This window comes from Bos grunniens, chromosome 23 (assembly GCF_055505025.1).
Source record: "Bos grunniens cultivar Pamir isolate PY7600 chromosome 23, Bosgru_T2T1.0, whole genome shotgun sequence".
In the NCBI taxonomy this organism is placed as follows: domain Eukaryota; kingdom Metazoa; phylum Chordata; class Mammalia; order Artiodactyla; family Bovidae; genus Bos; species Bos grunniens.
The window spans coordinates 9,075,075-9,100,654 of record NC_141187.1 but is presented as its reverse complement, the minus strand read 5'-3'; the positions used below and the strand labels follow the sequence as shown (position 1 = coordinate 9,100,654).

The following is a 25,580-nucleotide window of genomic DNA, read 5'->3' as shown; positions in this document are numbered from 1 at the left end:
ATCGGGGGAGGGGGGTGCACCTGCTTGAAGGTGTGCATGACCTCCTGGCGCTGGCTGAAGTGCTTGAAGAGCAGCTGCAGGGCCCCCGAGACCAGCGGGGCGTAGTCGTGCATGGTGAGGTGGATAAGCACGCGCAGCAGCATGCGGCCACCCTCGTCATCCACCTCCAGCATGCTGCTGGTCTTCCTGAGGGGAGGGGAGGGTGTGACGGTCAGGGGATACGCAGGCTCCCTGCCACCCGCCAGACAGCCAGGGCACCATGTCCCCCTGCTGACTTTGCAAAGAGCCACCAGTGTGAGCACCTTTGGGATCCCCGTGTCCCCTGAGGGCCACACGATGCCCCGCGGGGACGCAGCTAAGGCCAGGACTCCTCACAGGGGACCCACAGACCCCCCCCAAGGGATTCATGAAAAGAGACTCAGGCCACAAACAGAGGCGAGGGGAAAGCTGATCTCTCTTTTCACCAACCTCTCACCAAAATGTAGTGTTTCCTTTGGTGAGAAAAATGAGCAATACCTGTGACTTTGTCACCAATAAAAAAAATCACAGATGCTTTCCCATCACTTCAGAGTTGTTACAGAAATTGCAAAATATCATTTACATTCATCAGGACTTCAAAGGAATGGTACTAATTACACCTCCGGTGCGGATTGTTATTTCATGTGTTAATAAAGAAGCACGTATATAACTGTCACTTCAAACTTGTTTTCTCCAATATTTTGATAACTGCATCCCAATGCCACTGATTTCCTTTGCAATAACAATCCTATGCGTGTTACATTCTGAATTTTAAAATGCTACTCTAGGAATTCCCTGGCGGCCCAGTGGTTAGGACTCCGTGCTTTCACTGCAGAGGGCCTGAGTTCAATCACTGGCGGCAGAACTAAGATCCTGTAAGCCGTGCATCGTGCCAGAAATTAAAAAAAATAAAAACTCCATCGTAGGAAGGGAGCCAAAGGCTTCACCAGACGCCAAGGGTACGGCACAGAAACAGCTCCTGGAGTGACGCCCACCCCCTCTGAAGAGCAGCCTGGCCTCCCTGCTGTGGACACAGGGATGCACCTCCAGCTACCTGGCCCAGGTCCTGACAAATAAACAGGCACAAACTGCCCTGAGTGGAGGCAGGGGGATGGCCAGAACGACACTGGGGCCCAAGGAGCCCCGGTATCACTGGGTTTAGGCAGGCAAGGGAGAGTCAGAGCACAAAGCTGGGGGACCTCTACCCCAGGGCCAGGTAAGGGTCTGCAGGAAGATTAACCCGAGGAGTGAAGGGTCTCCAGCCTGTATCCTCATCATCCACCAACCCCACCCACACCACCCGCCTCACCCCTGGCCTCACCCCACTCCAAACATGGCCTCCGCCTGCTCCCCAATGCGGTCCAGGTTCATGTTGGCGGCTGCAGGGAGTAAGAGGGGGCAGATGGAGGCTGTGTGCACGCAGGACAACAGGGAGCACAGGGAGAGGGAGCAGGGTGACACTGAGACCACCCTCGCCCCCACGCTGGCCGGGCGGCCCCCCCTCTGCCTGCCTCTCCTGGGGTGGAGGCAGAACCGCCCAGAGCAGGGACCCGTGGGGCAGCCCACAGACCTGCAGGTGCCAGCGGGGTCCTGGCTGGGGGAGCTGGCCTGGCTCAGCCTCTCACTGACGATGGTCATGGGCAAGCCCCTGCCTCCCGAGGGCCTGTTTCCCCATTTAGGAACTGGAGGGGATGATCCCTGCCCTGCTCCCTCTCTGGGACAAGTAAGTGGGACAAGGGGAGGAAAGGCCCTTGCAGCCTGGGAAACGAGGGCAGGGCAGGGGTGCTGGCCAGAGGTGGCCCCAGACCGCAGCCCCTTGTGATGCATCAAGTCACGCAGCCTCAGCCTGCAGTTGGGGTGAAGGGAAGGGCAGGGGCTCACTGGTGGAGTCGAAGGCAGGGGCCGTGCCATCGGCCCCGCTGTCCTGCATGGGAAACACCTCCACGAACTCCTTCTTGAAGACGGACAGCAGGTAGGAGATGCGGTAATCCAGGCGGACGTTGAGGATGAACTGGAGAAGGTGGGAGGATGGGGTGAGGACAGGTCTGAGGCCAAGCTCACAGCAGAAGGAGTGAGGTGCCACCCCGGACGAGCCCTGGGGCTGGGAGGCCCCGCACAGAAGCTCAGGACTCCATGGGCCATCACAACCGAGGCAGTGAGACCCCTCTCCCCTGGGAATGCAAGCTGGCGCAGCCGCATGGAGGACTGTCTGGAGGGTCCTCAGAAAGCTACAAACAGAGCTGCCACATGATCCAGCAATTCCACTCCTGGGGATGCACCTGGACAAAACTGCAATTCAGAAAGATGCACGCGCCTCTGTGTTCACAGCAGCCAAGACAAGGGGGCAACCTGAAGGCCCATCAACAGAGGGATGGATAGAGAAGGTGTGGGTATGTGTGGATGTGTGTGAGAGAGATGGAGTACTACTCAGCCATCAAAAAGAATGAAACGCCGCCATTTGCAGCAACATGGATGGATGTAGACAGAGATCACCGTACTAAATGAAGAAACTCAAGCAGACAAATAGCATATAATACCACTTAACTGTGGACACTAAAAAACACAAAGGAACCTACCTATGAGACAGAAGCAGACTCACAGACAGAACAGACTTGTGGTTGCCAGGGGGAGGGGAAGTGGGGGAGGGAGGGAGTGGGAGTTATATATATGCAACATAATATTATGTTATATAATACGCTTTGTTACATGTATATTACATGTATATCATATATTATATTACATGTATTATAATGCATGTAATACATGTATATTACATGTATTACAATATAGTAGATGTAGATAATATATTATATATGTATATAATACATGGCAAACTATTATATGTAGAACGGACGAACCACAAGGTCCTACTGTATTGCATAGGGAACTACATTTACTATCTTGTGATAAGCCATAATAGAAAAATACATAAAAAGAATGTATATATGTACATATAACTGAATCATTTTGCTGCACAGCAGAAATTAATCACATTATAAATCAACTATACTTCAATAAAACATACAAAGAAAGACTCCTCCTCCCAGGGAAGTCCAGGGTGCCTGTCTCTGGCTCCTGCCCCACTGGTGGGGGTGGTACCTCCTCTCAGAACAAGGTAGACACCCCCCGTCCCGGCCCACTCAGTCGCTCCTTCCCAGGCTGGATGTGGACAGGGATAGGCAGGAAGCTCCCCAGATCCAGAGGACTGTGGTCCTCCCATCCCACTGTGTCAGACAGACCCTGGGCTTCCCAGAAAGCACGGAATGTGGGGGAGCAGGGGAGGCCACTGCGGGGCGGGCTGAGGACACGAGTTTCAGGCTCCTTTGATGCCTCGGTCCTCTATGTCAGGGGCACAGAGCCTCCGGCCATGCCCAGGACTCAGATCTGATAGCCCCCAGCCCCGGGAATGAGTCAGAAGCCCCCTTTTCTGACTCTCCTAAGCAGACCCTGCCCAGGTGGGATCCCCAGGAAGGTCACATCACCCTTCCCACCCCTTGGTGGCAGCACCGCAAAAGCAAGGGTCCTTCTCCCTCCTCAGGACCTGTCGGCCCCTCCCCAAGTGCTGCTGGGGGCCTCAGACCAAGAAGAAGGCTGACTGTGTCCACTCCACCAGGAAGTGGGCTCTCAAACCTCTAGCTCTGCCTCAAAGTCTGTGTGACTGCAGGAAAGTTCCTTCCCCACTTCCCTTTCCTTGCCTGTATGACGAGGGGACACAGCCAGACCTCAGTGCATACGAGGACCACCGGGAGGGCCTCTCACCACACAGACTGCGGGCCCCACCTACGGCATCTCTCATCCATAAATCTTGGACAGGGCCCAAGAACCTGCATTTCTAAGTCCCCAGGTGAGGCTGATGCTGCCGGCCAGCGAACCACACTTTTGAGAATCACTGGGCTAAACGGCTCCGTGTGGAGCCTCCCAGAATGAGATGCTTTGCTCTGAGGTGCTCACCTCACCAACCCACCCGGCCCTGCTCCCCGCCCCCCAGCCTCTTCCCAACATGCCCCGCCACACTCCTGGCCCCGCCACCTGCAGTATTTCCAGGATCTTCAGCTTGGTCTCCATCACCACAATGTCTTCATTCTCCTCAAACTTGCTCCTGTCCAGCGGCTCAGGGGCACCGGCGCCAGCAGGCAAGCTGGGGCCACCGAAGACAGACTGCTTGCGGTTCAGCACCATGGTGGACATCATGTGCCCCACGCCCTGGATGGACCGCCGCACATTCTTGCCTGTGGGGTGGGGAGCAGGAAGGGGGTCACGGAGGGTGTATGAAGGGGCACCTGGTCTACCTGTGTCTCTTGTCATCTGCAGGGCAAAGCCACCCTAAGGCAGGGGCAGGGCTAACCTAGGAAGACTTCTGGGGGAGGGGAGCTATCCCAAATCTGCAAAAAGGAGGGAGGGGTGGGCAGAGGTGAACCGTGTGGGGAGATCAGTGAGAATCCTCCGGTGGAAAATCACAAGAGCTGTTACCGAGCACGAGGGATCAAGGGACAATCTGTGGACAGCGCTAAAGCCTGGGCTCAGTCTCCGTGCACTTTTTGTTTAGATGAGTTTATGCCCCCCTGACAGCAAGGCTGTGTCTCCTCTCAGATGGCTGTTCCTGGATAACAGGGTGCATCTCCCCATCTGACCCGGAGCTCCACAGGCAGGGCCTCATTATCTCCCTCAAGACCCGGATGTTGGAAGGCAACTCGCCCAGATCCCAGGGTCTCCACAGCTCTTGCTCAGAGAAGGGGTCTCTCCGGTCCAGCCAAGGCTGGAGGAGACAGGGACCCAAGACGCCCCCTGGCAGCAGAGTCAGGAGGCAGGATGCCCAGGAAGGTGAATGGGAGAGGACTTCCGTTGCTAAGGGGAAGCCGCTGAGCGCTAGGGAGCGAGGCCTCACCGCCTGGGTCCTCGTAGGCCTGCACGCAGTCGATGATGCCCAGCAGAGTGCGCGTGAGCCGCAGCAGCTCGCTGAAGCTGTAGAAGCCAAAGTAGATGAGGTTGTGCGCCAGGCTGACCACCTGCGGAGAGGGGGCGGGACCGAGGCCAGCGTGAGCCCAAAGCAGTGATGGGTGGGACCTCACAAGGGGCGTGGTCTTCTGGGAAGGCGAGGCGGGGCAGGGCCCGCTCGTGCAAGCAGGGCTCAGCCGGTATAATCGAGGGTCCCATCGCTAGGATGTCAGGGCTGCGTGGACACGGAGCCAAGGGTTCCAGATCAGCACCGCCCGACCCCAGAGAGTTACGGAGGAAGACCTGCCTGCAGAGGAGTCTACTGTGGGGAGGACAGGGCAGAAATGCAGGAAGTAGGGGCTGGGGGCTCCTGCCTGCGACCCAGCCCTGCACTAATGGGGTGCATGGACCAGGAGGAGGCAGCCCTCTCCAGGGAGTCAGGAGAGAAGCCTCCCTCCTGGGGAGTCCCAGCGGTCTACATGGTCTCCCCGCCCTGACAGGGACGCTGAGGGAAGTTAGGTTAAGGATCGCACCGCCCACCCCAGGGGGGACTGAGACCAGGGGAGGGACCACGCCAGCATCCCGCCAAGCCCTAGCCCACCTCAAAGGTGAGCTTGTTCTTCTCCTCGTTGGCGAACGGCACGGCCTCGCTGACCACATTGTTGAGGTAGTCCTCCACGAACTCCATGGTGCTGGCGAACTTGTTCTTCTTGTCGTCTCGGGAGGCGTTGAGGTTGGAATCGTAGCTGGAAGAGGTGGAGGTGGCCAGGCGTGAGGGTCCCCGGGGTCCGCCCACTCCAGCCCGGCCCTGCCCGCCCTCCTCCACCCAGCTCACTCCTTGATGGTGATGGCCGTGGGGATCTCGGTCCAGAGGCGGGCGAACTTGACGGGCGTGACCAGCTCCTGGGGGTCGCGGTCCACGTGCACGTGGAGCATCAGGTGGCAGAAGGAGGCGCGCAGGTCAAAGGGCAGCATCTCGTCCGCCATGCACAGGAAGATGAGGTCGACGCCCAGCTGCTGGGAGATCTCGTCGATGGCCAGGTACTGCCGGTCCAGGCACATGCGGGCAAAGAGCTTCAGCTGGTACCTGCGGGGCAAGGAGGCCGGTGAGGACGTGGCAGGTGGGCTCTCAAGGGCTTCTAGCACACGCCTGGGCTTGCTGAAGACCGGTGCGGGCTGCACACGTGCTACCCAGGTGGCACTAAGAGTAAAGAACCCATTTGCCAATGCAAGAGTTATAAAGGGACGAGGGTTCAGTCCCTGGGTCGGGAAGACCCCCTGGAGAAGGACATGGCAACCCACTCCAGTACTCTTGCCTGGAAAATCCCATGGACAGAGGGGCCTGGGGGGCTATAGGCTATAGGGTCACAGAGTCGGACACAACTGAAAGTGACTTAGCACGCGTGCACGCCTGTCCCCCCAACTTTACAATGTGGGTAATGACAGGCCCTGCCTCTCAGGGTTGTTGTGAGGCTGAACTGAGTGATCGGGTGAAGTGTTTTGACCAGTGCTGGGGACAGGGTGAGCATCTGATGAGTGTTACCTAGTGTTCTTATTTTTAAAATATGGATGTTGGGAAAGGGGTGTGGGTCTCTTTTAGGCCACTGCGCCGAGCCTGTCCTCAGGCCAACAAGTGCTCCTCGGGCCGCCCAGTCACGCTGACTTGGCCTCGTGGGTGAAAGAGGAGGCAGGAGCACCCGCAGAAGCCGCTGGGGCTCGTCCCAGGGCAGGGCCTGGCCGAAGCCAGCTGGGGGGACCCCGGGCACCTGTAATAGCTGAGCACGTTCTCGTCGTGGGCATTGCCGGCCCGCGCCTCCTGAGCCAGCTGCCGGACGCTCTTCTCGTGGTGCTCGTTGTTCTTGTCGGTCCACGTGAGCCACACTTCCTCTTCTGAGTACTCGATGCTCAGGTACTCGTGGGACTGCGCCATCTCCTTCACGGGCCGAAGCCTGTGGATGCGTGGCACCATCGATCGGAGCGGCGCCCAGAGCCCTCCCCGCCAAGCACCGCAGCCACCTCTCCCAGAGCTGGGCTGAGGGCCAGCCGGCTCCCAGGCGGCCTCCCCTGCGGGAACGACCTCCAGCTCAGGACCCCAGACAGACCACGAGCTTCGGGAAGGCCGGGGCCTTGGCTCCCTCTCCTCTGTGACCCTGCCCTCCCCCACACCGTGCCAGGCACTGAGCTGGGCACACAGCAGGCTCTGGGTGTCTGTGGAGAGCAGGGAGCCCGTTCCAGCCTGAAGCCGGCCAGCGCCCCAGCTCTAAGGCGGCCGGGGAGCCGGGCAGGGGGTGCCCTGGGAAGACTGAACCGCGGGTGGGAGACAGTGCAGCCAGCTCACTCGGTCTGGATGAGAATGTCGCTGTTCTTGGGGTCCAGCACACACTTGCAGATGAGCTCCTGGGTGACGGGGATGGCGATGTGATTGGACACACACAGATCGGACAGGTAGTCCAGGAACCTGGGGGAGGTGACAGCAGGGAGGAGCTCAGAGGTGGCCTCCTGGAGGGGGCAAAGGCCCGCCCGCCTCCCCAGCTGGCAGCTCCAGCTCCCCGGCGCCTGCAGTTTACTGCTCCTCCTCCCTTCCAGAGCTCAGAGCTGGGGCTGCAGACTCCCCCGGGAGAGGGACAACCCACGGGCATCACCCTGGGGCTAACTGCCTAGGGGCAGAGAGAAGGACGCCCAGGGGAGGAATGATATTCAAAATATTTAACTGCTTCACTGCGGGCACTGACTCGCCTGTTGAAAAAGGTTCCGGGGGCCTCCTGCTGCACCAGAGTCGACACTCTTACTGCTAAATTGGGCCAAATTTGGGGGGACCCAGGGAGGGGCTGGGGGGACCAGGGCCTCAGAGAGGGGGCAGTTTACCAACAAGTGCAGAAGGATTTCAAGATTTAACAGCCAGCGTCAGCGGCTCTCTTCCCCAGGCAGCGCTGGGAGTGGGGAGGGGTGGTGGGCTGGGACCGGCGAGGGGGGCCCACCTGGGCTCCCGGTTCTTCCGCACCAGGCTGACAAAGGTCTCCACCTCTGTTTTGGTGATGTGCTTCTCCAGGAGCTTGCGGTTGTTGTGCAGCAGGGCGGTGATGGTGTCTTCGGCCAGGATGTCATAGCCAATCTGGGACTGCATCATCCCGAACTGCTTGGCGATGTGCTCCTAGGGACAGCCAGGCTAAGGGTCACAGGGAGCCCGCTCTGCTCCAGGACACTGCCTCCCAGGCCCCCAGACCCTAGGAAGTTAAAAGGGTCCAGGAGAGGACACCAGCCCCAGGCCGAGGGTGAGTTTATGTAACATAGGTATTTAGCTCCCACCTAGCTCCGTGCCAGAGTGAAACCCCCATCACGGAGGGACCCTGTTTGTTAGCAGACCAGCTACATGATTGGTGGGGCCCGGTGAAAATGAGATAGCAGACTCTTCCCAGAAATGAACCCACACACCTATGGTCAATTAATCTTCAACAAAGGAGGCAGAATATACAACAGAAAGTCTCTTCATCAAGCGTCATTGGGAAAGCTGGACAGCTGTATGTAAATCAATGACCTTAGAACACACCATCTCACCAAAAATCAGCTCAAAATGGCTTAAAGACTTTAATATAAGACACAACACCATAAAATTCCTAGAAGAGATCACAGGCAAAACATTCTCTGACAAACTGTACCAGTGTTTTCTTAAGTCAGTCTCCAGAGGCAAGAGAAATAAAAACCAAAATAAACAAATGGGACCTAATCAAACTTAGAAACTTTTGCACAGCAAAGGAAATCATAAACAAAACAAAAAGACAACCTACAGAATGGGAGAAAATATTTGCAAAGGATGTGCCTGACAAGGGCTTACCTTCCAAAATATACAAATAGCTTACACAACTCAACAACAAAAAACGAACCCAATCAAAAAATGGACAGACCTACCTAAATAGACAATTCTCTAAAGAAATACAAATGACCAATAGGCACATGAAAAGATGCTCAATAACACTAATCGTTAGAGAAATGCAAATTAAAACTATTAATACAATGAGGTACCTCCTCACACCAGTCAGAATGGCCATCATTAAAAAGTCTGCAAACAACAGATGCTGGAGAGGGTATGGAGGAAAGGGAACTCTGCCACACTGTAAGTGGGAATGTAAGTTGGTGCAGCCACTATGGAAAATGGTACAGAGGTTCCTTGGAAAACTAAAATAGAATTACCATATGATCCAGGAATCCTACTCCTGGGCACATATTCAGACAAAACTATAACTAAAAAAGATACATTCACCCCTGTGTTCACAGCAGCACTACTTACAATAGCCAAGACACGCTGCTGCCACCGCCAAGTCGCTTCAGTCGTGTCTGACTCTGTGCGACCCCATAGACGGCAGCCCACCAGGCTCCCCCGTCCCTGGGATTCTCCAGGCAAGAACACTGGAGTGGGTTGCCATCTCCTTCTCCAAACCCAAGGATCAAACCCATGTCTCCTGCATTGGCAGGCAGAGTCTTTACCACTGAGCCACCAGGGAAACCCCACAGTGGAATACTACTCAGCCATAAAAAAGAACAAAAGAACACCATTCACAGCAACACGAATGCAACTAGAAATTATCATACTAAGGGAAATTAAGAAGAGAAAGACAAATGCCATATGGTATTACTTGTATGTGGAATCTAGAATATGATACAAATGAACTCACCCATCAAACAAACAGGCTCACAGAGAACAGACTGGTGGGTGCGGGGGGGAGGGGAGGGGCTGGGGGAGGGAGGGGGGATGTTGGGGTTAGCTTGCATATATAGAATGCATGAACAGTAAGATCCTAATGGACAGCACAGAGAACTCTGTTCAGTATCCTATGACAAAGCATAGTGGAAAAGAGTATTAAAAAAAGGAACATAGATGTAACTGAAACACAGATGTATGACAGTAATTAAAAACATTATAAATCAACTATACTTCAATGAATTCAACTAGAGGTAATTTTTTTTTTTTTTAAGAAAAGAAACAGCAGGATTCTTATTCAAAAATTAAGAATTTCAAGACAGCCACCGTGGAACGTTAAACCCAGAGTGAGGTCCCTCAAAGGACGGAGCCAGGCTGTGTGCCGTGAGGACCGGCCTACAGTCCGATCCCCTTGAGACTGCGCCTGGCACAGCGGGGTGCGCCTTGGGGAGCACGTGCGGGGTGAAAGAAAGCGGAGCGCAGGAGCCGGCGGGCAGGGGGCAGCGGGCTGCGGCAGCCCACCTGGTTCTTGCGGTAGTCCTCCTGGGAATGGCGCAGCACTCGGTAACACAGGCGGAACATGTGCTGGTAGGGCGCGTTCTTCTGGTCCGACAGCTCCTCCAGCCGCACCAGGGGGCCCTCGCCCCCCTTGTCACGGAACGGGGCCTTCAGAATGCCGAAGATCTAGGGAGCACGGAGAGTCAGGAAGAAGCCCCGCATCTGCCTGCACCCCTCATTACCCTCAGCCTCACGCTGACCCTGCCCGGAGGCCACCCTGACATTAACCCCCAGCTGGTTCTAAGCTGGACATGGCCCCAGCCCACCCCTCACCCGCTCCCCTCTCCTGGCTGGAGTCCCCAGGACACTGGCCTCGGCCGGCCCCTCCCCACCGCGAGTCCTAGTCTCAGCTCAGGTCCCGGGCCTGCCTCAGCCTCTGCAGGGAGGGCTGAGGGTGGCTAGAGCTCAGGGGTCTGAGGCTAAGAGAAAAGGCAAGCCAAAGCGGGTGGCCAGAGCTTAAGGAATCAGACGCAGGCCTGCCTTGTCCAAACACAAGTTTAACTCGGGGACTGGGTGTGGGTGAAGAACTGTTATAAGAACAGCAACCAAAGAGCCAGAATCACCCAGAATGAGAAAACCTTAGTTGGATCCTGATTCCCCCCCCGCCCAAAAAAAGAGCTTTACACAGGCATTTGGGGAAAGGCCCAGAAGGCTGGTCCGGATGGGGTATTGTCGCTCGTTTCCTTAGGTGTGGTCGTGAGACTCTGCTTATAGAGAACGATGCTTTTACCCTTAGGAGAGGCACACTGAAACGTGTAGAGGTGAGGTGCACCCTCCTTTGAGATGCGTGGACACAGGGGCGGTGTGGAGACGGAGAGTTATAGAAAGCCAGACTGGCAAAGTGGTAACGAATGCGTGTTCGCTGTACTGTTCTTTCAATACTTGCTCAACATTGGAGATTTTTCATAATAAAAATTTGGGGAAAAAAAAAAAGTGTTTAAAGCACAAGTTCTCAAGCTGACATCTGCATGAAAATCCTGGCCCTGCTGCTTCCAAGCTGTGGCCTCGGTCAAGTGACTCCAACCTCTGCATGCCTCGAGGGTGAAATGGGGATAATAATTAAGAAGACTTCCCCTGGGTCGGGAGGATTAAACGAGGTGACGGGCACTAAGGGCGGAGGTGGTACATGGTAACAGTGCAGGAAGAGGTGATGAGACCAACCGCACCTCAGATTTTTTAAAAAACAATTTTAAAAAAATGTTTAAAGAAGTGATGAGAAAACAGAAGGGAGACCACAGCTCAGGTGGAGAGGTGAAAAGGCAGGCTTATGTCAAAAAGATGAGCTTTCCCTGGTGGCTCAGTGATAAAAAATCCGTCTGCCAATGCAGGAGACACGGGTTCGATCCCGATTTGGGAAGACCCCACATGCCATGGAGCAACTAAGCCCAACTAAGCCACACCTACTGAGCCTGTGCTCTAGACGCCGGGAGCCACGACTACGGCAGCCCGCACGCCCGAGAGCCCGCGCTCCGCAACAAGGGAAGCCACCCCAAGGAGAAGCCAGAGACAGCCCATGTGCAGCAACGAAGACCCAGCACAGCCAAAAATAAAGAGAATACATATATATTAAAACAAAAAATAGAAGACGTCCTGCTCGCTGGCCACGGGTCCGCCCAGCCCCAGGTGTGCGCGGCTACCTGTTTGAGGATGTTCTGCTCTCGCATCAGCTTCTGCCGCTCGCGGTTGGGCTTGGTGACCATGATGTCCAGCACGTTCTGCCCATTGTTGGGGACATCACTGACGAAAAACACCAGGTCCTCCAGCAGCTGGATAACAAACCTTCACAAAGGGACACCAGGCAAGAGGAGTGTGAAGGGCTGACCCTGGGCACCCTGAGGACCCCCTCACGTGCCCCCAGGGGCAACCACCCCTTCCCCACAGCCAGCCCTGCCGTCATAGCACACAGCCTGACACCTGACTTCCACTTCTCTCCAGCCTCACCCTGAGCTGCCCTCCACGCACACCCCTGCCCCCATCCACCCTGGATTCCAAAGTGCCCTCTAGACAGAGAATCCCAGGATACTCCGATCTGGAGAAAAACCAGTAGGGCACACGTGGGGTGTCTGGTGTGAAGGGCTCTTCATTTCCATCCTGACTGCCACTTACTAGCTGTATGACCACGGAGAAGTCTCTGAACCTCTCTGTGCCTCAATCCCATCATGAGTGAAACAGGGGTAATGATGACTCCATCACAGAGCTGGTTCTTGGAGTATGTGAGCGGTGAGCCTGGGGCCCCAAGTCAGCCAGGGCCCGGCAAGGCCTAGTCCCCGCCTATCACCCCACCAGCCCGTCCGGCTTCTGCTTTGACGCCTTCGTCCATGAGACGCCGACCCCAGGAGGACAAAGGCTCTTGGGGAGCCCCTGGAACCCTGCCCCTGCAGCCCACCTGCGGTCATTCTGGCTGATGAAGCCCTCGTGCAGCTTCTCCACGGCGCTGGCCAGCATGGAGCTGGCGTCGTTGGCGAAGTCCAGGTCTCGGATCTCGGACACGGGAACCGACACGATGGCGAAGGCCTCCTTGTCCTCCTTGGTGGGGCAGGTGCCCAGCTGCAGGGACACAGGTCAGCAGGGCCTCCCGGGACCAACCTGGACCCCAGCCCGGCCCCCAGCCCTCAGGGCCCGCACCATGAGTCGGATGGGCCGCTCCTCCTCGACATCGATGGGCACGTTGGTACTCTGGATCCAAGTGTTGGTGCACAGGTGCCGCAGCCGGACGTAGGAGTTCCTGCAGCGGGTCAGGGCCGGGCGCAGGGAGCACGTCGCAGCGCCTCCCGGCCATCTGCCGGCTCTAACCCCCGCGGCCCTGCATCCTCCTCCTGCCTCCACAGCCAGCGGCCGTGGGCCAGGGGCGCCCGTCCCCCCCAGGTGAGGAGCCAGAGGAGAGAAACCCCAGGCCTTCACACCTCGCCCGCTCTCCCCAGACCCACGCACTCCAAGAGCCCAGGCGTGCATGCAAGCTCGGGACCCAAATTCTTTGGACAAATGAGGTTATTTACACTATTTATCCCTTTCAGTGTCAACATGCCTGCGTCTCACGTCAGAAATAGTCATGTCTTTGATTGTGAAACACAATTACCTTTCAGAAATGAAAAACAATCTGAACCTCCAAGTACATCTGGCCTCAAGATGCAGATAAGGGATTGGGTAATCCTCCTATCAGCCCTTTGATGGGTAACTCGATAATCCCACTACACAGGTGAGGATGTCTGGGCCAAGTGACCAAGTCAGCTGCCTGAGGTCAATGTTAAAGCCTGATTGACACCCAGGAAGCTTCCTGATGTTCCATCCTAAAATCTCCAGGTTGGAAGACCTTAAAGGTTAAGGAGTCCGTCCCCCGCACCCAATGTGTCCTGAGCCCCAGGCCAACTGGCTGTAAAGAACACTGGAGAGAAGGCGGCACCCAGGGTGCAGGGCCCGTGGCCCAGCACATGCCAAGTTCGGCGGCGGTGAGCTCCCTACAGCTGCCTCGGATCTAGATCTCCAGAGGGATGGGTCATGCAAGGAAGGACAGAGGAGCAGGGGGTACTGGGGGTCCAGATACTAGCCCAGGCAACCCCCGCCAACCCCAGGCCCACAGTGCCCACCCACCGGGGCACGAAGGAGTCGGTCTTCTGCAGCGTGGTGGGGTCCAGCTCGAAGAGGGAAGCGATGTCGTTGCCGTGGGGCACAGCCACCAGGCGGTACTTGATCTTCTCCCCAGCGTTCCGGCGACCTGTGCGGCCCTGCGCACCCTGGGGGCGGGCACCCTGACTCAGGCAGGAGCCCGTCCCTCCTCTCAGGCCCCCTGAAACCTCTCAGGATCCCACCCGAGAGGCCTTCTCCCTCCAGCCCGCTTCCCAGAGTCTCATGGCCTCCCCACCCCCCAACCCCAGAGCCACGCACAGTCACCCTTCCCCGGCCCCCAAACCCTCCCCGGTCCTCACCGTGCCTGCTGCCTTGGGATCAGAGGCATCACCCTTGTAGCTGGGGTTCTCCTGCTCAGAGATTCAAGATGGGGAGCTATCCACATGATCCCCGCTCCAAAACGAGCCTGGGTTGGGGCAGGCAGCCCCTACCCTCCCAGGGGTGCCCAGCCCGGCCCCAGGATTCATGCCAGCCCTGGAGGACACACCCACAAGATCACTGCCCTCCACAAACCCACAGTTGGATGGACGGACAGACACACACACACACACACACGTCCTGATACACACAAGCCTGTGCGTCATGGACAAAGACGGATGCGGAATGTTAAGCTGCAACAGGTCTGGGAGTCGAGCTCACTGCTGTAGCCCCAGGGCCCAGAACAGCTGCTAGCACAGAGCAGGAGCATCATCATACCCGTGAGACTTATCATCACCCGAGCATGACTACAAATACCGGTTAAATAGATAAATAAGCACAAATAAACAGAGTCAACAGACATGTGAGTCTGCGTGCAGGCGTGTGCCAGGCACACACGCTCATGCATGTGTGGAAGATCAACCTGTTGGGAGTGTCTACACACCCCCAGGATGTGGGGCTGGGGCTCCCAGGATGCCCTCTGCCTCCCCACCCACCTCAGCAGCCAGGTAGTTGCCGGTGGCCAGGTGCTTGAAGCGGTAGAGGCCGTTCCAGTGGCCAGCTCCTCCACGGCACGGGTCGTGGTGGACCACCTGGGCGAGGCAGGAAGAAATGCATGGGAGGAACACTGCAGGCCCAGAGGGCTCTGGGAGGATGGCTCTGCGATCCTCTCTGGCCCCTTGGCTGCGGAGGGGCTCAGAGGAGACGGACGCTGTGTGTGCGTGTGTTGGGGGGGGTGACCTCCCACCCAGCAGGGGCGGGGCTCTGACCTCCACCTCCCAGAGGGCGTTGGAGCTGGTAGCCGATGTGGCGGACTGGCGCAGCGTGGTGCGCAGGAACACCTGCAGCTTGCCCCTGTACTCGTCGCACGTCAGGAACTTCTCCTGCTCCGCGTGGAACAGCCGCACCACGTCTCCCTGCAGGCGGGCTGTGGGCTCAGGGCGGCCGGGGACCCTCCCAGCAGGCGAGCCCCCGCCCCGCCCCGTCTTAGACACCTTCCAGAGCCAGCAGGTACACAGAGCCCCAGCCCACCCCCACAGAGGGCGGCCACGGGCAGGGGAAACCCCGCGTGTTCGATTGCCCACCCTGGCAGGCACAGGCCCTGACCAGGCAGCCTGGCATCTTTGACGGAGAGGGCGTGGGGCAGAGGGTAGGGGGCTTGGCTTGGAACTGTGGAGAGGCGTGGGTGAGGGGAGAGAGTGCTCAGAGGATCTGTGCCCACGGCCCCTTCCCAGAAAACAAAGTGAGCTCAGCCAGGACTGGGAGCGGATGGAGCAGGGGTTTCAAGGCCAGAGACAGAGAAGAGGCCAGCTGGGGCGGCTGGGAACGGCCCTGCGGGGTGGGGGGGGCTGCAGGGGGTATGGAGCCAGAGAAGGAGGTGCGTGGAGCACGGACGGGACAGGGAGCAGAGCCGGGTGCCCGGCAGGTGGGCATAGGCTGGCAGGGGGACCAGGAGTGGGTGGGGCGGCAGGGGAAGGGGTGTCCCCAGTCCTTACCCCTTTCAGCACCTCCTCCAGGTGGTCTCGGAACTGCATGAACAGGTTGATCTTCCAGCTGGTGTTGCAGTTCACAGAGTTGACCTGGGGAGGCACGGAGACCCGTGAGGCTGGGCAGGCCCCCAGCCCCTGGGGAGTGGGCGGGGCTGAAGGCCCTGAGCGGGTGAGGGGAGACCAGCCCAGCGCCCAAGAATGAGCACAGGGAGGGGGTGTCTGCCCCCAACCAGGGCCCCCAGGCCCCAGCCCACCTGCCCTGGGGCAGCCACCCTGTGGGCTGGAGAATGTGGGCAGACGCTGGGAGACAGGAAGAGGGTCGGGAAGGCCCACCCAGCCCCTCCAGCGGTGGACAGGACCAGAGGGAGCAACCCTGCGGGGAGCGGGTGTGTAGACACTCCTCCACTGCAGGGCCAGCCCAACGAGACTACCAACTAGGGTCCCCGGACTCTTTAATCTACAGAAATTAATAAGAAGCCAGACAACCAGTTCAGACAAGGCTTTAACGGGATTCATACTGCAGCCCTAGAGAGCAAAAGCAAGTCCCAGGTGCCCTGCTAGCTCGTCTTATAAAGGGTGAGAGTGGGGTGGATCCATGGGCCGGGCCAGAGGCGTGGCTTAGGCAGCCTCCCGCCCCCTCGCTGGTGCCCCGTGCAGCAATCACGCCCAGTACCTGGCTTTCGCTCCCAGTATCTCAGAAATAGCAGCTGGATTTTGGCCTTTTTGTATCCTACTGTTCCTAACTGCCCCCACTGTTAATGCATGCTGTTACGCTCAGTCTCATAGTTTCTTTGGATTTTGTTGCTCGAGAGACGTTTGGCCAGGTGCAGGCCCTCCTGCAACGCGACCCAGGTCCCAGCCTACTTCAGCCCACCTCTCTCTCCCCCCCCCCCGCTCACCTCCTTGCAGCCGGCGTTGTCGCTGAGCTCGTAATTGCTGGCGTGCAGAGGCTGCCCGGCGTTGACGGGATTCAGGATCACCTTGTCCCCCACAACCACCTACGGGGACCGACGGAGCCGGGTGAGGGTGCGGAGGGCGGGGCCCCCAGGCTTCTCTCTGGTCACTCTGGCCCCTGAGAAACGGGCTGGGCTCGTGCAGCACCCCCGCCAAGGACCCTGTAGAAGGCCCCCCGGAGCTGCGGCCCGTGCCCTCCAGCAGGGCCCTCCCCCCAGGCCATCCTCACGTTGTCCCCGTTGCTCCGCAGCTTCCAGAAGGGCTGGATGAAGAGCCAGGAGCCCTCGTTGCCCGTGGCGTCCAGCGTCACCCTCATGGCATTCTTCTCCAGCAGGGCTGGCAGCCGCTTGTTGACGGTCAGGTACTTGTTACTCTTCATGTGCAAGAGCTGGGGGGCAGGGCGGGGGTGAGGTCACCCCAGGAGGCCGGCCCATCAGAGCAGGGGGTGCACAGGACCCTTGGACACACAGGACATAAACACGACCACACGCACACTCACACCACACCCAGTCTGGCACCCAGGTGATCACACAAAAAAGCCCTGCTCTAAACACCGTACTCGTATTAGCTCCCGTAATCCTGTAACAGCTGGAGAAAAGTATTTACTATCGCTGGCCTGATCGTCCGGATGGGGAAAAGAGAGGTCCAGGGAAGGGAAGCAACTCGCCCAGGCCACAGAAGCACCACATGAGCCCGGCCCCCGGGGCTCCAGGCCCTGCGCTGTGACCCCCGTGCTGAACACACACACACCCGTGGACACGGCTCACAAGCACCGTGCACATGCAGAGGCGGGCGGGCAGTCGTCCCACGGGCCGGCCGGGTGGTGCCCCTCAGCCCACACCCACGCGCCCCGCACCTGGATGACGCTGCCGTACTTCACGACGTCCCCGTGCACCTTCTTGTTCTCCGTGTCGTTCTGCTTCTGCTCCATCTGGGCTGCGTGCTGCACAGACATACACCGCGGTGGAGGCCAGGCCCAGGAGCCCGCTCCTGGAGGGGCACGACCCCCCCTCACCCACAGGCCGTGCCACTGCACCCAGAGTGAGCCCCCTCCCGCCCGCCCTGGGCCATCTGCCCTGTTCCTCCCGCTGCTATGGGAGAATGAGGCTCAGAGTGCAGAGGGGCAGCCTGGGCACCCAGCAGGCAACCCGGGGCCCTAGGTCCCTCCTCTCTGCCCCCTTCCCACCACCTCACTCTGGTGGAGGGCAGCCAACAGACCCCTGAGCCCCCTACAGCCCCAACACCCCCAGCAGATAACCAAAGGCTGGGCCTCCTCCCCCATCACACCGGAGTCCTGGGGCCCTGACTCAGAATCCCTGGCCCAGCCCCACGGGTGTGCTGGGCACTACGTCCTCCTCCTCCTCCTCCCGCTCCTCTGGACTCTCCCTCCCCAGCACCGCGTGTGCTCCCCGCCCACCGCCTCCAGGGAGCCTTCCCTGATGGGCCACATCCAACACTGAAGGACTCGGCTCCGGTCCTCCAGGATTTGGTTTGCCTCCCATTAAGGACGCCTTTTTAGGCTCTTCTGTCCCATTAGCCTGGAAGCTGCCTGAGGATACGCTCTGCCTCCTCCATCAGATTTGGGGGAAGGGGTCCTGCTGGGGGTGGGGGGGCGCTGTCTCCTCCATCAGACCAGCTCTCCTTAAAGCAGCGGTCCCTCTGCCCCTCCATCTCCTCAGTCCCGTTATCCGGGCTTCAGGCCTGAAGCTGCTGGGAGGGTGGCTGCGGGGGCGGCGTGCCAGGCAACACGTGACTTTGCACAAACCTCAGTGCCTGGCTGTGTGAGCACGTGTGGTGCTGAGGATCTGCACACGCGTGAATGCCCCACACCCTGCCAGATCCACAGCCCAGCCTGGGCCTGCAGCAGCAGCAGGGAAGAAGCTTGCGACAGCCCCCAGCGGGGGTGAAGACGGTCTCGGGTAAAACAGAGCTCAGCAGCCCACACCAAGCCCCCTCTTCCCAGCACGGCTTACAGCCGTGGGGCGGGCCCTCTCTTTCCCCATTTCACACCCACCTCCTGGGGAAGGGGATACTGGAAGGCCGGCCTGGTGGTGGGAGCGGGTTGGGCCCCAGGCCCAGGGGAAGGTCCCAGCAGCATGCTACAACCTTGCTGACCCCAGTTAAGCCTCCCACTTGCTTCCACTGGACTGGGGGCCCTGAGCTCAGTCCGGAGAGAACTACCCAGGATGTGAACCAAGAGGCCTGAGGGCCACCACCGGGCCCTCACACCACGCAACAACGTGGGCCAGAGACCCAGGGACCATCTAAGCCCCGTGCCAACTCATAGGATGGCCACAACAGCCTAGTCCCCCTGAAGGGCCCCAGGCTCCAACTGTACAGAATGAGGGGAGAGGCTAAGACTAGTTCTCAGATCAGGTTCGCTGAAACCACTTCTCTAGAAGCCCCTGTAACTCCATGTACAGTTGCCCAGGTTTCTCACTGAATACGATGTCCCGCTGAAGGCCTAGCTAAGACCCGCTGAAGGCAGTCCACAGCTCACTGCACCATAGGTCCTGGGACAGGGCTGCACCGGCCTGGAGGAGGAGACGCCTGCCTCTATCTGGCACAGAGTGGCAAATGAGTGGGCCTCTGACCGGGCTCAGACCCCCCACCTCCTTCACAGCGACACACACCAGTCCCTGGCCGAACGGGTCAAACCTCAGGACTCAGCCACTAGGCCCTGTCGGCTCTGATGAGCGGCAGCCCTGGGCGTGTGCCCGGGTTCATGAGACACACGGCCAAGTGGACACCCGCATGCCCAGACCTGTAACTTCTGCAGCAGCACTACGTCGGCGATCTTCTCCTTGTCCTGCTTGGTCTGCTTGGCCTTCCAGTACTGCTTCTGGGCCGAGTAGCGGTTCATGGGACACACCTTGAAGAGGCAGTCTGGGGGGTGAGGGAGCAGAAGGAGGGAGATCGGCTCACACGAGGTTCCGGGAAGACCCCAGCCTACAGCCCTGCCCGCAAACCCCGCCTCTGCTCTGCCCTCCATCACTGCCCCTGGCCCCACCGGGGTGAAGAGGCAGTGTTGGAAGACCCCCGGAGAGCTTGAAGCATCCTGGATCGTGCTGAGTAGGATGGAGGGGCCGGGAAGCAGGTCTGAGAACAGGCCCTCACCTGGGGGTGGACGCGTGCCCTCTTCCCCGCGGGAAGTTTATCAGAAGCCCTTAGGACCCCTCCTGTGCCCGGTCTGGGTCCAGGTTTTGTACTCTGGCGGCCGACAGTTCACAGCAGCAGCCCTCTCTGGCCCACCACTATCTTGCCCACAGTTCCCTAGGAAGTTATCAATACATCCCCCACCCCAGAGAGGTGGCCTCCATCCCACGGCAGGAGGAGGAGACTGTCTGTTGGTCCCTATGGGATCAACCTGAGGCCTCTCTTCCCCTGAAACCACGTCCTTGCTCGGCTTGTCCCTGCCCTGTAGGAGCAAGACTCCCTGATACTCCGCCTGGGACCCCTTCTTCATAATTCTCCCTTTTAGGCTCTGATTCTAGCAAATTCGACCTAAGATAGAGCCAATTAAAATTCCAGAAATAGGTTCTTTATTAGCTGGTTTTTATTTTGGAAATAGATACAACATCAATGATTTCCATAAGACCAAACTCCAGAAAGAATGTTCAGATTTTTCTACCTATGGAAAGGAGGCATGAGTTGGAAAACCCAAAAGTGTGGTGGGAAGAGACAGAAGGATTTGGGGTGCGGTGAAACGCTGGCACGGGGACAGGGCCTGTCTGATAATACCACGGGCCGTGCTGTGAGGCAGTGAGCTCTCCGTCACAGGAGGGAATCCCAGGAAAGCACAGGACTGAGCTCATGGCCTCTAAGACCCCTCTCAGGCTGCAGTGCTGTGCCTCCCTGGTTGGCAGCAATACAGGAGGAAGATGGTCGTGCTGGGAACCCAGACAGGGCCCTCGGGGAGGCAGATCACAGAGACGGGACGCACCCCCCGTCAGGCCCGTCCCTCTAGCCTCTAAGGGAAGGCCATGTCCCCACTCTGGTCAAAGCTAGTCCTACAGCCCCTGGAAACTAAAAACAAAACTGGGGTTTCTGCCTAGCCCACAGCAGGCAGAGGCCCCTGGTCATCAGGAAGGGGAACCAAGTGAGGCAAAGTTGAGAGAACAAAGAACTTCCTTGAACGCAGGGGAAAAGACAACTGCATAAGCAGACAGAGCCACCAAGGGCTGCCCTAGCTCGCCCACCCTGGTACCACCAGCATGAGAGGGCATCACTTCGGAAACACTCAGTTCTTTGCCCAGAGTACGTCTTCACAGGGTTCTGCCCAACCTTCAAGAAGCTGGGGGGTTACCCCTCCACGAGTCCTCCTGCTTCTCCAGGCTAAATGGGAGTTTTCAGGGCTCCTGGTCCCCTGGTCACCACATTATAGTTCCCAGTAGGAGTTGGGGGCGGGGTGTTTTAGAAATGGGAGGGGGTGATCTTTGTTGTCCCAACCAGTGAGGTGACAGCTAGCCTGTAGTGGGCAGGACAGGGATGCTAGGCACCAGCGCCTAACACAAAGGGGTCCCACCCGCTCACAGGTGGACGCTGCGGGCGCGCTCTGGGCCCAGCATGGTGCACAGAAACAGTCTTTTTTGCACGCTTTTAGCAAACACTGCCTTTCCCAGGAATGCAACTCCGACACAAACAGGGATCTGTGTTGTCCTTTGTGTTGTTCAAACCTCACAGGGAGACTGTGCTGTTTCAGAGAAGGCGTCACGTGGCTGCGCCCACCACCTCCGTTTGTGGCTGCGGTACTCAATTCGGAGGCCGGCTCTGACCGCTGCCAAGAGTCTTCTAGTTGTGCCCAAGATTTCCTTCTAAAATCTGTGAGTTACTTGCTTATCACTGTTGTCCTTCTTTTTCTCCTGTCATGCTTGGGGCATTACACTGTCCCTGTTCCCTACCCACAAACCCTCCCCCAACAACGCCGCCCCCCAGGCTCCAGGCTCACTCAGGTCCTGGCCCTAGAGCCCCCCATTTTACATTACATAAATATGCATATGAATCGACCGTATTGTTTTTTAATTCCACTTTATGATATTAAACGGAGGCTCTGCGTCTGGCTGGCTGGTCTACTTAGACAGGAGGGGGCAGTCCAGGCCCTGAGTGAGCCTGGAGCCAGGGAGGGCAGCAAGCCCACGGCCCTAGTGATGGGATGCAACCCGCCCCTCCCCACCCAGCTGACGCCCGCCACACCCAAAGCAGAGAGGAGAAAAGGAGGGCAGACAACGCTGCCCCGGGTGCCTGAAGGCAGAGTTCTCACTCTCCTGACCTGACTCGCCCAGGAGAGAGATTGTGCAGCCACTGTTTCATGAAACAAATGGGGGCATCCTGTCCCTGGTGGTGAGTAGGCTCCAAGCCTGACAGGGCAGAGAACCCTGGTTATAATCCATTCCGGACCCACCTCACCAGAAAACAACAAAAGCAACCAGATTTCTCAAACATGTATTATTTTAAGACTTCTTAAAGAACTGAGGACTTCCCTGGTGGCTCAGTGGTAAAGAAGCTGCCTGCCAATGCAGGAGACATAAGAGACGCACATTCGATCCCTGGGTGGGGAAGATCCCCGGAGGAGGGCATGGCAACCCACTCCAGTAGTCTTGCCCGGAGAACCCCATGGACAGAGCAGCCTGGCGGGCTATGGTCCACAGGGTCACAAAGAGTCGGACATGACTGAAGCAACTTAGCACACGCCAATAACTGAGCGAGGGGTCATCCAGCCAGAACAGAAGATCAAAGGGGAACCAAGGAGGTATGTAAACACCCAAGCGACTTTACTGGGCATTTGTTGAGTTCAGAGAACACGAACTCTTATCTGGATGGCTTTGCCTGGTGACAAGGCAGATATTCAAGCCCAGGCCCAGGGAAGGTGGGAAGTATAAAAGGAGACCCTCCCTTTAAAAGCTGGAACTTCAAAGGGCTACACCCCAGCATGGGTTGACCCCAGAGAACAACTCCTTCCCAGAACTAGGGCCCCACGGAGTCTCTTGGATGGTGCCAGGAACCCCAAACTCAAGCCTGGCTTCAGGCTCGCGTCTTGGACAGGCAGTATCCCCAGGAATCTGGGGACAGGATATCCACGCCCTCTCTGGAGGAAGATACCATCATCCTAGTCCACAACCCCTCAGACCAGATGTTCCAATGCAATGACCCATATACAGTCAAAGAGAACCAGGAATTCCTGGGAGCCAGATGTCACAAGAGAAAACAAACCCACAAAGCAAGACACTAGAAACAGACACGAAGAGACTTCAGAAACAGCCATCGTCTGTAAAACTCTGCTTAAATCAATAAAGGAAAGCTTGAGGATCTCTGTAGAGAAACAGGAAACTATGAAATGTGACCCACCTAGACAGCATATTAAAAAGCAGAGACATTACTTTGTCAACAAAGGTCCATCTAGTCAAGGCTATGGTTTTTCCAGTGGTCATGTATGGATGTGAGAGTTGGACTGTGAAGAAAGCTGAGCCCAGAAGAATTGATGCTTTTGAACTGTGGTGTTGTAGAAGACTCTTGAGGGTCCCTTGGACAGCAAGGAGATCCAACCAGTCCATCCTAAAGGAGATCAGTCCTGAATATTCACTGGAAGGACTGATGCTGAAACTGAAACTCCAGTACTTTGGCCGCCTGATGTGAAGAGCTGACTCATTGGAAAAGACCCTGATGCCGGGAAAGAGTGAAGGCAGGAGGAGAAGGGGACGACAGAGGATGAGATGATTGGATGGCATCACTGACTCGATGGACATGGGTTTGGGTGGCCTTGGGGAGTTGGTGATGGACAGGGAGGCCTGGCGTGCTGCGATTCATGGGGTCGCAAATAGTCGGACACAACTGAGCGACTGAACTGAACTGAACTGATAAAATGTGACAGAGCAGAAAAAGAACCAAATAGAATTTCTAGAAATAAAAAAGCTTCACATTTAAAACTCACTGGAGGTAGCAAGAGATGCATCCTAATGCTATTCTATCCCATTCTTTGAAGGATGGTTGACCCCATGACAGCCTTAACAGCCCACAAGGGGTCAGAACCTGGATCTGAAGAACACACGCTGCCCTGGAGCATCCCAGCAGAGACTTGATGCCCGAAGTGATCCCTCCCTACTCCCTATTCCTCTTTATCTTTCTTGGAAACTTGCTACTAGAACTTGTCAAATTTGTCTTTTTCTCTTACACAGATCCTCCCTTAGAGCCTTGCCCATAATACATAACATATAATGCTTGTTGATCCCACTCATGGGCATATTTAGGAGAAAAGTCTAAGTCAAAAAGATATACGCACCCCAACGTTCACAGCAGCATTATTTACAACAGCCAAGACACAGAATCAGCCTAAATGTCCATCTGCACATGAATGGCTAAAGAAGGTGTGGTATATAGACACAATGGAGTATTAGTCAGCAATGTAACAGAAGGCCGTTTACAGCAACCTGGATGGACTTAGAGATTATCATATTAAGTCTGAAAGAGAAATACAAATACCATATGATATCACATATGCAGAATCTAAAAAAGTGATATAAATGAACTTATTTATACAACAGGAAGAGATCCACAGATACAGAAAGCAAACTTACAGTTACCAAAAGGGGTCAGTGAAGGTAGTGAGGGCTGGGGTGGGAGGAGAGACGAACTAGGAGACTGGGATTAACGCACACACACTGCTGTACCCCAAAACAGACAGATAACAAGGATCTACTGTAACAGCACAGGGACCTATATTCAATAGCTTGGAAAAGAATCTGAAAAAGAATATATATACATACACAGTGTATAGTGTTGGTCACTCAGTCGTGTCCGACTCTGCGACGCCATGGACTTTTTAGCCCATCAAGCTCCTCTGTCCACTGACTTCTCCAGGCAAGAAAACTGGAGTGGGTTGCCATGCCCTTCTCCAGGGGATCTTCCCCACACAGGGTCAAACCCAGGTCTTCTGCATTGTAGGCAGATTCTTTGCAGTCTGAGCCACCGGGGAAACCCATACATACACACATATATATATGTGTGTGTGTATATATAACTGAATCACTTTGTTATACATCTGAAACTACCACAACATTGTAAACTAACTATACATAAATTTTTTTAATGGCTTAAAAAACAGAGGAGAAAAGCAAGTAAAAAAAAAATGCTTATTGAATGAATAAATGATTTGAGCCCACTAAAATGTTTGTGGGAGACTTCCCTGGTGGTCCAGAGAAGGCAATGGCACCCCACTCCAGTACTCTTGCCTGGAAAATCCCATGGACGGAGGAGCCTGGTAGGCTTCAGTCCACAGGGTCGCAAAGAGTCGGACACGACCGAGCGACTTCACTCTCACTTTCCCTGGTGGTCCAGTGGTTAAGAATCTGACTGCCAATGCAGGGGACACAGGTTCGATTCCTGGTCCGGGAAGATTATATATGCCACGGGGCAACTAAGCCTGTACACCACCACTACTGAGCCCTCGAGCCGCAATTAACAAAGCCCACGTGCCCGAGAGCCTGTGCTCGCAACTAGAGAGTAGCCCCCACTGACCACAACTAGAGAAAGCCCGTGCACAGCAACGAAGACCCTGCACAGCCAAAAGTAAAATGAATAAATAAACGCATGCTTGAGGTTCACCCCTGCGCACACCTCCCTGCTGTCACACTGCTTCGCTCTTTGCCCAGAGGTGGCCCTGCCCAAATCCAGGAACAGCCAGAACCTTCCTTTTTGCCAGAGTGCAGGGCAGAAGGGAGGAGAGAAGGAAAGGTGTAAGGGCAGGGGGAACTGGGCCCACACAGGAGCAGCAGCATCAAAGGCCAAGGAAAAGTTGAGCTCCGGGGGGTTTCCTACAGTAAGAACTGTGTGCTTGGGCATGGACCAGGGGTGCCAGGCACAGGGCTGGTGAGGCTGCAGACAAGAGGATATTC

General features: G+C 56.8%; 1 protein-coding gene across 1 annotated transcript in view; it reads right to left on the bottom strand.

The window, feature by feature from the left end:
• ITPR3 (inositol 1,4,5-trisphosphate receptor type 3) overlaps positions 1 to 25,580 on the bottom strand; it is a 68,270-nt gene that overhangs the window by 21,169 nt on the left and 21,521 nt on the right. The window contains exons 3-25 of the mRNA XM_086371201.1: positions 19,457 to 19,578; positions 17,549 to 17,635; positions 16,922 to 17,080; positions 16,638 to 16,736; positions 15,745 to 15,828; positions 15,019 to 15,165; positions 14,746 to 14,841; positions 14,131 to 14,181; positions 13,796 to 13,938; positions 12,833 to 12,932; positions 12,594 to 12,754; positions 11,845 to 11,986; positions 10,172 to 10,333; positions 7,932 to 8,104; positions 7,292 to 7,411; positions 6,720 to 6,902; positions 5,789 to 6,040; positions 5,555 to 5,699; positions 4,904 to 5,024; positions 4,048 to 4,247; positions 1,900 to 2,029; positions 1,340 to 1,397; positions 21 to 186 (exon numbers count right to left, since the gene is read on the bottom strand). Of these exons, the coding sequence (XP_086227327.1) occupies positions 21 to 186; positions 1,340 to 1,397; positions 1,900 to 2,029; positions 4,048 to 4,247; positions 4,904 to 5,024; positions 5,555 to 5,699; positions 5,789 to 6,040; positions 6,720 to 6,902; positions 7,292 to 7,411; positions 7,932 to 8,104; positions 10,172 to 10,333; positions 11,845 to 11,986; positions 12,594 to 12,754; positions 12,833 to 12,932; positions 13,796 to 13,938; positions 14,131 to 14,181; positions 14,746 to 14,841; positions 15,019 to 15,165; positions 15,745 to 15,828; positions 16,638 to 16,736; positions 16,922 to 17,080; positions 17,549 to 17,635; positions 19,457 to 19,578 (3,101 nt within the window). The remainder of the gene's footprint in view (positions 1 to 20; positions 187 to 1,339; positions 1,398 to 1,899; positions 2,030 to 4,047; positions 4,248 to 4,903; positions 5,025 to 5,554; positions 5,700 to 5,788; positions 6,041 to 6,719; positions 6,903 to 7,291; positions 7,412 to 7,931; positions 8,105 to 10,171; positions 10,334 to 11,844; positions 11,987 to 12,593; positions 12,755 to 12,832; positions 12,933 to 13,795; positions 13,939 to 14,130; positions 14,182 to 14,745; positions 14,842 to 15,018; positions 15,166 to 15,744; positions 15,829 to 16,637; positions 16,737 to 16,921; positions 17,081 to 17,548; positions 17,636 to 19,456; positions 19,579 to 25,580) is intronic.